This window comes from Protopterus annectens, chromosome 8.part0 (genome assembly GCF_019279795.1).
Source record: "Protopterus annectens isolate FY-2018-M chromosome 8.part0, PAN1.0, whole genome shotgun sequence".
Lineage (NCBI taxonomy): Eukaryota > Metazoa > Chordata > Ceratodontiformes > Protopteridae > Protopterus > Protopterus annectens.
The window spans coordinates 1,328,233,676-1,328,247,130 of NC_056741.1; the positions used below are offsets into that span (position 1 = coordinate 1,328,233,676).

General features: G+C 40.9%; 1 protein-coding gene across 2 annotated transcripts in view; it reads left to right on the plus strand.

Moving 5' to 3' along the window:
* The window catches only part of C2CD2L (C2CD2 like), a 1,057,749-nt gene that overhangs the window by 825,698 nt on the left and 218,596 nt on the right, over positions 1-13,455 (plus strand). For both annotated transcript variants that reach the window (XM_044080867.1, XM_044080868.1), the window contains exon 10: positions 7,116-7,287. In XM_044080867.1, coding sequence (XP_043936802.1) covers positions 7,116-7,287 — 172 coding nt within the window. The remainder of the gene's footprint in view (positions 1-7,115; positions 7,288-13,455) is intronic.

A 13,455-nucleotide genomic window follows, 5' to 3' on the forward strand; every position in this document is an offset into this window, starting at 1 on the left:
AGAAAATGGAGAAAAAGGCAAAATCAATGCAAACAGTGAAAGATTTCCTACAGGTACAACCTCCACGTTTCAGTAGAAATTGGCCTTCAAAAAATTGGTCCTTTCCAGCCACGGACAGACCCCAAAGAGGTAGATACAGGCACCCAAGGGGTAGAGGGCAATCTCAAGGATCGTTTAGAGGCAGACAATGGTAAGAACCTACTCAAAGAGGTGGTGAGGTTAGTTCACAGCCATTCAGAAAGCAGAACCAATGACTTTCCCCTTTGCATGCCAAGCAAGGCTCAAATGGCAGCACCTTTAGGTGGAAAACTGGCATTATTTTCGGAAAATTGGCATATTGTCACCAAAGACAAATGGATCCTGGACATTAGAGACAGAGGCTACAGATTCCACTTTCACACCCTTCCAAAAATGAGAGGCATGCCAAACCTGCCACACAATCAAAGGACAGAGGCTCAAAAACAAATTTCCAATCTCATGGACATGAAAGCTATTCAAGAGGTATCTGCACAAGAACAGGGTCAAGGTTTTTATTCCAGACTATTCCTAGTACCAAGGAAGGGCAAAGATTGGAGACCTATTTTGGACCTATCCATCCTAAACACATTTTTACTCGTGCCAAAATTCAAGATGCTCACATTGCAGCAGCTTCTTCCCATGCCGGGCAAGGAGTCTTGGCTGGTAACATTGGACCTCAAGGAGGCATACCTGCATGTCCCAATCAGACAAGATTGCAGAAGATACCCCAGATTTCTTGCAGGTTCAACACATTATCAATTCTCTGCATTGCCCTTTGGCTTATCTACTGCGCCCAGAGTGTTCATGAAATGCCTGGCATCAGTAATTGCCTACTGCAGACTTCAAGGGATACAAATTTACCCATATTTGGATGACTGCCTGATCCAAGCGGACAGCAAGCACATACTTCTGAAACATCTGGCGTTTGTAATAATGTTGTTGAATTCTCTGGGGTACACAGTCAACCAAAAGAAATCAAGGCTAATACCCGCACAAACAATAATTTTCCTGGGTGCCAGCTTGGATACCAACACCCAGATGGCCTACCTCATGCCAGAGAAACAAGGGCAACTATCTCAATACTTCAGAAAACTGGCAACTTTCACCAGGCTGACTGCAAGGAAAATCCTGCAGGCTCTAGGATTCATGGCATCTTGCATCCTACTAATCCCATGTGCAAAGCTGCATATGAGGAAACTTCAATGGTACCTAAAAAACCTATGGTCTCAACACAGCCACAGTTTGGAAACAATAATACCACTGATTCCATGTCTTCAAAAGGAATTTCTGTGGTGGGCTCAAGCATGCCAAAGAAACACAGGTCTCCCATTCTGCAAGCCTCAAGCAAATCAAGTCATCACAACAGACGCCTCGGACTATGCCTGGGGGGCACACATGACAGATCGGTGCATTCAGGGCATATGGTCCCAAAAAGAAAAGCACCTACACATCAATCAAAAGGAAATGCTAGCAGTAATAAATGCTATTATAGCTTTCAAAGACCTACTGCATCCAGGCCAGCTATTGATAAGGACAGACAACACCACAGTGATGTGGTACATAAACAAACAGGGAGGAACCCATTCATACCCCCTATGCAGGCTAGCCATGTCTCTTTGGAACATGGCTCTGGAATTACAAATAGAACTTCAAGCACAGTACTTGCCAGGAAAGGAAAACACACTGGCAGACAACCTAAGCAGACATATGACAGACCCACACAAATGGAAGTTGCATCCTCAAGTTTTTGCAAAGATAATTCAAGCATGGGGAAGGCCAGACATAGATCTCTTTGCCTCCCACAGAAATCACCAATTGGCAAAATTCTGCTCAAGGACCTTTCATCCACAGGCCTGGAAAGTGGACGCACTCTCTTTCAGTTGGACAACAATGACAGTTTATGCCTTTCCACCTCTTCCTCTGCTGCCCAAAGTTCTATTAAAAACCAGAGCAGACAGACCAAAGATGATTCTCATTGCTCCAGACTGGCCAAGACAACACTGGTACCCACTCCTGAGGAGCCTGACGCATTCCCCACCATGGATCCTGCCTCTAATGCCTCTTCTACTGACTCAGCACAACTTCAAAACTCTTCACAGTCAGCTAAAAACACTCAATCTAGCCGCATGGAAGATTCCTTAAAATCACAACAGATCCTACTCTCCAAGGAGGTGCAGGACGTCATCCTGGAGGCCAGAAGACCTTCTACTAGAAAAGCCTACTCTGCAAAATGGAAGCGTTTTTGTGCCTGGAATGAGAAAAAGGGCCAGAATCCTGGAATACTGAATTTACCTCAAATAGTACAGTACCTAGCTGAGTTGCTAAGCAGTGGACTTTCATTTTCCTCCATCAAGATACATGCCTCAGCCATTTCTGCAGAATACAACACGGATCCTCCTTTATTCTCTCACCCCCTCTTAAGACAATTCCTCAGAGGGGCTAAGAATATAAAACCCCCAAGGAAACAACCAGTACCTGCTTGGGATCTCAATTTCATTCTAGAAAAACTGACCTTGCCTCCTTTTGAGCCAGCTGCTTCAACAGAACTGCAATATTTGTCCTGGAAAACAGCCTTCCTGCTGGCTATCACCTCAGCTCGCAGGGTTTCAGAACTACAAGCCCTCATGGCTGTGCAGCCTTTCATCATTTTCCATCAGGACAGAGTTTCCTTATGGACCAATCCTTCTTTTATGCCAAAGGTAGTATCCAGGGTAGCCTTGAATCAGGCTATCCACCTACCTACCTTTTACCCTAATCCTCAAAACAAAGGGGAGAGACTACTACATTCCTTGGACATTCACAGGCAGCTACGTTATTATTTGGACAGAACAAAGCCTTTCAGAAAATCAGAGCAACTCTTTGCGTCCTATGCTACAGGAGCTCAAGGGAAGCCTATTTCCAAGCAGACAATCTCAAAATGGATAGCCCACTGCATATACTTTTGTTACTCTTTTCATGGTAAGCCTGTACCTGCAGGAATCAGATCTCACTCCACAAGGGCCACAGCTACCTCTTCAGCTTTCCTCAGGGGGGTTCCTACCAAAGATATTTTGGAAGCTGCCACTTGGAGTTCAGTACATACTTTCTCCAAGCACTATCACCTACCATTATACTCCAAATCTAGAGCAGGCTTTGCCACTGCAGTCTTGCAGGGCATTCTAGCTCCTCCGAGCTCCACCTAGTGCCTACCACCCCTTTTTTAGCTTTGGGATTCTACCCATCTGTTATGACTGCAGCTGTATGCACGATGAACATAGTACAGTTTTGTACCTACCATAAATGTAGATGTTCGAGTGCTAATACAGCTGCAGTCCAGGTTTCCCTCCCTCCTTCCCCTCTTGGGACAGGCCTAATGGCTAACACCTCCTCATACAACCTGATTGGGGTATTCTTTTATGGTGTATTTGCTTGCAACTACTGTTTTTTGATTATATTGCATTTCATTATTACATGAATTTATGTATTGCCTTCCTTCTGGGGGCACCTGACATCTGGGGCAAGAAAGACTGAAGAAAATGGCATTGCCTGTTTCTTTTATACCCCTGTCGCACTGACGTCAGGGAAGAAGCGACGACAACCGACGCCGGACCTAGACTTTGGAATTCGGCCGACCGAGGACCCGCCTGACGGCAGGAAAACCCATCTGTTATGACTGCAGCTGTATTAGCACTCGAACATCTACATTTATGGTAGGTACAAAACTGTACTTTCTGTTCTCTTCTATATGAAAAACTATTTTTTCTTTCAGAACCTTTTTTTCATTTTGTCAAGTGTTCGTAAAATATACCATTAACACATGTTTGAATTTGCTGTATTACAAATAGTTATACAAAACATTAGAGGAGGAGATGTAGAGTTAAAAACCGAAGAAGAAAAATATAAATGGCTATCTAAATTTAGGGCTGATAAAATACCTGGATTAAATGGTATGATCAGTATTGCAACAAAAATGTTTAAAGAAATGATCATTCTTACGTGTGATCAAGTCATGTGATTGTCTGATATAAAGAGATGTGTATATTTGTAATTTGAAATATACACTTGAAAAAACATTTATGTGAAAGTGGTGGAAAGCTCGTCTGTTTGATTTTCATAAAAAATTGTTGTGTTTCTCTGAGCCTTCTTTGGACATGTGCCATCATCAACGGCTCATGCCTTTGAGAAGGCAAAAGTGATGAATTGTGATTTATGGAGAGGGCAGTTTCACTCTTGGAACATGAAGGACCCTCTCTTGATCAACTGTCATGATAAAAAAATATCTGATGTATCTTCTTACAACTCAAGATGTGTGCAAATAGGTTTAATGTTACTTCATGAAAGGTGACTTGCAGTTTATTCTGAATGCATAAATACTGCATCGTGCTTTTTTCCCGTGAGCGTTCAGTCCTGAGCAGTCCTCAGTGCATAGCTGATGCACATTACACATCCAGGACGTCTTGCAAACCAAGTAGCTGAGCTGGTCCTTGGACCACTATTGGCCACAACCTGTGCACCACACAAATCAAACTTTATTATATAAAGTCATAATTAACATTGTTGAATATTGTTTGGGTTAAACATGAATCATAAGAGTCTTCCTTTGAAGTAAGTGTTAAAAGTATTTACAAAGCTATATGGTAACTGAAGAGGAAGAAAACAAACATCTAATTAGCTGTGAGCTGTCTACATACATTTTTATAGCAGACAGAGTAAACTGTTTTGGAAGTAACATCTGTTGAACTGGTAGACTGAAGTATGTCTGAAACTTATGTGGGATCATGGGCTTTGTACACTACAATGATGACCATTTGCAGGACAATGTATTTCGCCTCCAGTAAGTAGATATTTGTGAGACAGCTGTTTGCCTTGAAATTCAAATCTTGCTTTTTCCTTTTTTTCAGCCATTAAAATTGTAGAAATTGTCAATAAACTCCTAAGTAGTTTTAACACAGCTGTTTCTGTGGCTTCCGTCTTACAGGATTGCATACCCTGCATTGATCAGACTAATAGTACTGTTGAAAATGTTTTGAATGAATGAAGATTGTATTTCAGAGAGGATGCTTTGCTGAACAAAGTAGTTGCTTGCACCGTTTGTCATGGCTGTGGGAGATAAACTGTTAGCTATAGATTGCCAGCTGATTGCAGGAATGATTAAATGCATTGTGTTGCACAAAAACTTGTATTTGATTTTCCAGTCTTGGTATGTTCTTAAGTTTTTATTTATACTGGGTACTGGTTTTACCTGCCTCTTGGTATCCCTTGCTGTAAGAGTGTCTTTCACAGAGTTTTTACGTGTAGAATTTTCTAATATCTATGGTAAATGTTTAATGCTAAACATGTTTAATATGTAGGCTTGAGTGTTTGACTGTCCTGGGAGTAGATTTCTGGTAATGTTCTGTCACTAGACTTTGTATGTAATTTTGAAACCGTAGTTCATTAATAAATATGTGTGATGACACTGCAGTACAGGTCAGCTCTAAACAGGTTAGCATGAAGCATTGTTTCCCATTTACATCACTAATTATGATGTCATAATGCACAGGACTTGATAGGTAGTGAACATATGAGTAATTTAGTACTGGACATTACTCAGTAGCTAAGAAAGACCCCCTCATTCTCATTCACTATCTGTAGTTATGTAGTACAGACATGAGTAATCTAGAACTAGACATTACTCAGGCAGGTATTGCTCATTCCCCCTCACTGTAGTTATGCTGTAATCCTACTTTCTGCCAGCTACAAGTACAATTCTCCATCACTACCTCCCAAAGCGTCACATTCGATCTGACAAAAATCTGCTTGACATCTACAAGCCTTACAAAGCCTGTGGTCAAAGTCTATACTCAAACTGTGTAGCAAAAGTCTGGAATATGATCCTTGCACCAATCAGTACGATACATAACATTCATTTATTTAAGTTGTAACTAAAGTAATTGTTCTGTGACTCCTGGCTTTGCACTTGCTACTCTCCTGGCTAAAATGTTAGCTCATTCTCCTGTAATTTCTGTATACATCCTCTCTGTCTCTCCTTTACATTGTGTTTATTTTTGCTATTCTTTCTCCTATTTCTCTTACTCTTAATTTTGCTCTTGCTCATTATTTCTCTTCCCTCTCATATCTTCCCCACTTATTACCCCCAAGAAATGCTTTTTCTCACTCTTCCCTCTTTTCTCCTTCTCCTCATCCACTGTTTGAATTTTTCCTCTGGCATTTGCATTATGAGTGAGTAATAAACTCCATACCTTTAACATGTCTACTCTTTTCAGTGCTACATGATACTGTATTTATCTCATTTTAATGATATATGTGTATTAATATTTGTATTAATCTGTATATTTACAGTATGTTATAACACAGTGTCAGTTTTTCACCTACGTAAGTATATTTTGTTCTTTTATTTGTGGAGCTTTTCTCCCTGTGTGTCCTCTGAAAATGGATAGTTATTCAATCTGACTTTCCCCATAAACAAATGTCAGTAAATAGAAATGTAAATAGTATTAGAAAGCCGTAAAATGTACCTGTTCAACAGATATGGGGTTTTAAGTGCAAAATGAAAAGAACCAAAAACTATGCAAGGTTCAACATACACACACGCATACACACAGACCTGTTTTCAGAGGGAAAAGTTGACCCAGTATTTATGTATTTAGACAGGCAGCCTATTTTGTTTACACAGTTTGCAAATGTGTTTTGTGGTACCTCTCCTTTTGTGGAAAGTAAATTACTTGGTGATTTTTGTATTACCTTATTTGTGGAGTTCATTTATTTTATTTATTTATTTCCAGTTTGATTTATTTTATAAAATCAGTTCATGTTTGATATTTACTACATGAATTTGAAAACACATTTGATTGCTTATCTGTCTTGCTAGTCTTGTCTGTTAACTGGTCCAGTGATCAGCACTTTTGATAAATAATCATGTCTCGGCAGTTATTACTAGATGGGATTAATTTCCTTCAGGTCAGTTATGTTGCAATACAAAATAGTGCTCATTAGGTGGCACTAGTGATGCATGTCATATTTTTAAGGCTTGCTAACTTTAACTGGTTCTTTTACTTAGCATGCTTGGACTTTTGCTGCTGGTGGAATTCTGATTATTTCTTTGACTATATTTACAGCTAGTGTATCCAGAGTCTTTAGAAGGTAACAGCTCACACCCTGCTGTACCAGGAAGAGCAGTCATCACCCCAACTAAGAAAGTGGAAACAGATCGAACAATCATGCCGGACGGTACCATTGTAACTACAGTAACCACCATCCAGTCAAGGCCTAAGACAGACTGCAAACTTGGTAATCCCAGTGGCATAGATGAATGACTTGCAGTATTTCATGTAATAAAGAAAATTGTATTTACTGCCCCTGCTTTTTAAGTGCATTCAAATTATGTCTACAGACTGAATTTAGAGTTTTGAAAACCTAGCTTGCTTTGGATAAAGCCAACAGATGTTCATGATGACTTAGAAATAGATTTCTGAAAATGTGTGTCCCACTAGCATTGATGCAGATTTTCTTTCAATGCTTAGATGATGCTAGCTATTGAGAGAAGTACACAGAAGTTAGAGCTGGTAACCACCGACAGGTTGGAACAAACTTTGTTCATAGGTTCATAGGTAGGTACTAGGCTGTTGGCCCTAGGACCTATATAAGCCTAGCCAAAAAATGTACCCTGGCTTTTGCCACCCAAGAAAATTATTTTCCTGTGCCCCTGTCGAGCAGAGCCATAGAAGTGATCCCTGGGGTGAATTTCCCATCCAATCATCAAGATTTGTCTTGAAGAGTGCTAATGAGGAGCTCTGTTTGACATAGATAGGTAGTCTGTTCCAGAGTATGGGAAGTCTCTGGGACAGGAATCTATCCCTCCAGCATGTTCTGTTTATTGTGGTGACAAGGTTTAGGTCCCTAGAGTGTGTAGCTCGGAGGGATTGGGATTTCTTTAAGTGGAGCATGTCCAACAGCTCTGGGTTTGACATGCCTTTGTATGTTAGGCAGAGATCGCCCCTGAGTAGGCGATATGCGATGGAGTAAAGCTGTAGTTTTTTGAGACGGTCTGCATAGGGCATCTGTTTGAGGCCAGTAATCCTCTTTGTGAGGTATTTCTGTGGTCTTTCCAGTTGTTGTAGATGTCTTGTGAGGTACATACCAAAAGGGGCGTTGTACTCTATAATGGGTCTAATGAATAATGAGTAGAGGGGAACAATGACCTCTTTTTTTTTGGATGACAATCCTTTTGTGATGAGATGAGCCATGTAGAAGGATTTCCTGACCACTGTGGCGATGTGATTATCAAAGGAGAGACTACTGTCCACCTGTGTCTCAAGGTCTCTTATCACATTTTCTGCATTAAGTAGACTACCAGCTATGTGGTAGTTCATGGGTACAGAATTTTTTACCAAAGGGGATGACAATACACTTTTTGGCATTGAGCTTCAGGCCGTGGCTTTGACAGCAGGTATCTGTCTCAGTGAGGCCCTTTTGTAGTTTGTCCACATCGTTAGGAGGTTTGATTATGGCTCCTAGTTTGCAGTCATCTGCAAACTTTGTTAGCCAAAGACCTTCTGTGTTAGCCTGCACTTCAGAGAAGTAGATACCAAACAGGAGAGGACCCAGGACTGAACCCTGTGGTACTCCACTTGTCACTGGTCTGAAGTCGGATTTGGAATCTGCTACTTTCACAGTGTGGGTTCTGTCAGTGAGCCAGTTGGCAACCCATCTTGTGACATAGGGATTTATACCTAGTTTAGTGAGCTTATCTAGAATTCCAGAGTGGGGGATGGTGTTGAAAGCCTTGGCGAGATCTAGATAAGATGTGTGAACCATTTTACCCTCATCTATGGGTTTGGTGACTGCTTCAAAGAAGTCAATCAGGTTTAGGAGACATGGTCTGCCTTTTACAAATCCAAACTGGGTAGGGTCCAGAGTTTGGAGATTACCAATGTCTTTGTTTATGAGTTCCACGATGATACGTTCCATGGCCTTTCAGATCAGGCTTGTCAGGCTAATGGGACGGTAGTTCCTGGGGTCCGTTGTGGCTCCCCCTTTGTGGAGTGGGATAACCATCTCGGTGCGCCATTCAGTGGGTACAAAGCCTGAGGTGAGGCTATGACTGAACATGGTACTTAAGTAGGGTGGCAGTTCATTCTGTAGTTCATGTAGAACACAGCCTGGGATATTGCCAGGTCCCATGGATGCTGTGTTCTTGGCTTTGAAGAGTGTGTTTTTTACCTGTGCAGCCGTGATTATAGGAACTTTTCATTCTTCCGGTATAGAGATGGGCCCTCTAGGGGGTGAGAGGGGGGTAAAGTTAGCACTAAACCTATCTGCTTGGATGTTGGCAATATCAGTTGGTTCTGTATATTTAGTGCCATTGTGCTGTAACTCAGAGCAGATCTGAGTGTTCCCATTGAGATTCTTGACATAGCTATAGAATGCTTTGTGGTTGTCTTTAGAGTCAGTGGCAATTTTGCTTTCGTAACTAGCTTTAGATGATTTTATGAGGGATCTCAGCTTCTTACTGAGGTTGACCAGGGAGTTCCTCCAGTCATGGGATTTTACTCTTTTTTTGCAACAGTTTCTTTCTTCTGTTGTAGAGTTTCTTTATGGCAGAGGACCACCAGATTGGCTTCCTTTTTTGGAAGATAACATCTTGGTTCTGTTAGGGATAGCATGATCCATGCACTCGTGTAAGTGCTTATAAAGTGCATCTGTGTAGGATTCAGCAGTCATACCTCTATTGTCCGTCTGCATGGGTGTCATGAAGTTTGCCACTTCTGTCTTAAGAAGTGTGAAGTTGGCTTTGGAGAAGTTTTTTAGGATGGTTTCCCTAATTGGGGGTAGGGGTGGGATGTGGATGTCTAGGCTGATTAGCTTGTGGTCGGATCTGACGAACGAGGAATTGACCTCTGGTGTGAAACACTGGTTTCCCATGTTGATAATGACCAGGTCTAGGATATTGCTGCCCCTGGTGGGGATGTGAATAAGTTGATCCAAGGCATTGGAATTTATGAATTCTAGAAAACCTTGAGCAAAAGAGTTGGTACATGAGTAGTTTTCCCAGTTAATGGTGGGGTAGTTGAAATCGCCCATTATTAGGGTGTTGGGTTGTACCCTAATACTTTCCAGTGTATCAAGAAATGAGGAGTGGGAATCCTGGGACATGGTGGGGGGTCTGTAGTAAGCTACAATTTGGATTGCGGTCTTGCCCAGAGTTAGTTGCACTTGGATAATCTCGGATGCATTATGCTGTGCAACTAGCCTGGAGGTGTGGATATCTTTAATGAATATGGACACGCCTCCACCTTTAGTGCTTTGTTCTGGGTTAGGTGGCCGAAAGGTGTGGTATGAATTGTAGCCTGGTAATGCAGGGGTGCTCTCCGGAGCTTTGAACCAGGTCTCTGTCACTGCACAGATGTCAATGTTCTCCATTTTAAGGAGTGCCTTGAGTGAGTGTATTTTGAGGTTTAGACTTCTATAGATAGCTTGTGGCACAGGCAGGGCATCTGGCAATACCAGCAGCTGGGTTCAGGAGCAAAGCCATAGCACTGGTAGTGCTAGTTGGACAGGAGAAATGGCTTGTGGTCAAGTGTCTTATCAGGGAGAGTTTGGAGGGGGGGGCTCTGTTTCATCTCTCACTTTAGAATTGGTGTGATTATTGATACAGAACTCCATGACTGCAAGCCTCAGTTTCAGGATGTGTCGATGCATTTGACAGGAGCAAGCATTGTGACGTTCTCACTTCACTGTGGCTTGATTGCTGGTTTAGCAGGGGAAGTCTTAAGGAAGTAAAGGTCTTCCTTGCCAGAATGACAAGCTATAAGGACAAATGGGAGTAGGCATGTTAGGACTGTGGTACACAATTAAGAGGTACCATTTGAAAAAAGGCAGTAGATGTTGCACAAGGAGGCCAGGAAATCTGAAGACGTAGTGGTGGTGGTTGGTTGAGGAGAGCAGTGCGGGTAGGTGGACCTCGCCAAATATATTTCTTAAAAATTTTGGAGGAAAAGTTGTGAAAATTACCTACTCGTATTACAAATATTAACCAACACACTGCAGTGACTGTGATATATGCTGTTGCACATAGTATAACAACAGAAAACTTTATGAAAGCTCTTTCACATGAGTATCATTCTCCCTCTTTCAAGTTAAGTTCAGGGGCATTGCGTTCATATAGCTTTCCTCCTTTTCAGTGGTCACACAGTCCTTCAGCAACTTTTAAATTCCTTCACCTGCTTTCAGAGTACATGGGTTTGTGTTTCTGATTGTACACATGATGGAATTTGTAGTATGTCCTTCATCTGTAGTACGTTCTTCACAAATACTACTGAACACTAGTCATGTCTTCTGTAAAACGTAAGAATGTTTGACATTCCCTTCTGTAAAGTCATTCTGTCATCAGGGCAAACCTGTTCAAAGTGAACTTCGAGTACCTCAGTGTGGTATTACAGCTCACATCCTTGTTTGATTCTCATATCCATCCATCCAGAACCCCTTTTTCCCATTTTTGTACATGGAGTCAGGGTGTCACCTTAACAGTGACAATCATCTACAGCCAAGGTTCACACCACCAGGTGGCCAGCCCTGCCGAGATTAGTCTTCCATACTGCACACTTGCACACACACAGCTATGGCCAATTTACAATGTCCAATCCACCTACAGCATGTCTTTGGAAAGTGGAAGGAAACCAAAGCACCTGCAGGAAACCCACGCAAACACAGGGAGGACATGCAGACTCCACAGAGAAGGCCCCCAGCATCATGCTGTAAACCTGCCATTTGCAAAATTATGTTCTGTTGCCCATTCTACTAAACTGGCCTTTTGCCTTCTCCTCAGGGCTTAATTTTTTATCATTAAGTAAATAAATGGGATATTACTTGATAAAATGTTTGCTATGTAATGTTTGTTACTGTCAAAGCTGCACAAGAGTGTGTGTCACCCTACTTCTGTTAAAGTGACTTTCACTGAATATTTATGTATATTTTCAGCCGTAATGTCCATTGACAATACATTCCCAAACATCAGCTGTTCTGTTAAGCTTTGTTGACTGTGCCATGCATGGTCAGATAATTCTAACTAGCCTATCTGTTTACTTATACCCTGCTACCTGGTATGCCTTACTAGGTATAATTAAAATATCCAGTGACCTGTGAGTTCTTTATGAATCTCTTAAAATGATGTCCTTAAGTCTGAAGTGTTTAAATGTCCTTAATCTCTCCCTTGCTGCCTTTCCTCACAGTTCTTTCACAGGCCAATTATATCAGCACCTCATTATATAACTGAGGACATTTCTTTGGTAATTGATGCTATCTTGAATCCTTTGATACATAACTTGGATTCATACATGAAGGATTCCTGGGGTTTTTTAGAAAAAAAATAAGAGTTTTTAATTCTTCATACAATTTTGATCCTTCAAAGAATTGTATTTGTACCATAGATGTAGGCTCCCTTTTTACATACATACCCCATGACATTGGAATTGAATATGTTCGACATTATTTAAATCAGTTTACAGAGTTTCCCAACCAAGCTATAAACCTTTATTGTAATATGTTACAAGTGTTGTTAGAGAATAATTATTTTATTTTAATAAAATGTTTTATAAACAGAAGAAAGAGGTTGCTATGGGGTCACCAACGGCACCTGCTTTTGCTAATATAGTTTTAGGCTGGTGGGAATACATTTTTAAATCTATTGTGTGCCTTCAGTGTAGTTTATAATAAATGGTTTGTTTATTACTTGTTTTTAATAATTGAAGGCACTAATGATAGCTGTTTTAAGTTGTTAGATACTTTAAATAGTAGTTTGTTTGTTTGTGTCTTTTGGCTTTTCCCGGTTAGAGGTCGCCACAGTGGAACTCCGGTCCGCTAATGATTGGTAGCTGATTTTTACGTGCCGTGTTACCAGCCCTGACGCACAACCTTCAATGAAGGTACGCCCATTCACGCATGTCTCCATGCAGAAGACACTCTAGCTGAGAATCGAACCGGACTGCATTTTACTGTGAGGCGACAGTAGTACAGATTTTTTTAAATTTACCATAGGGGAAATAGGTATTAAAGTAAATTTTTAGATGCTTGTTTGGAATGGAATCAGTTAATTAGTACCTTTGAAAGTAGTATTCATAGGAAGGAAACTTATATGAATAATTATATACATTATACAAGCAATCATCCTTTTTTTATGAATAAGAACTTACCGAGAGGTCAGTAAATTAGGGCATGCAGAATGACTGGTAATGATGTTAAGTTGAAGCATGAAATGTCCATTATTACTGATTTATTTGTGGCTAAGGGCTATAAAAGAGAATCCCTGTTAATTATAGAGAGGGAAGTTATGTCCAAAAGAGATGCCAGGTACCCCCTGTTTTGAATGTACTTTGTATTACTAACATATAATTAAACCAGAATAATTTCAAAAGATTGGTGTGTAATTTAAATATGACAGTAGATAGTTACAATATTCAT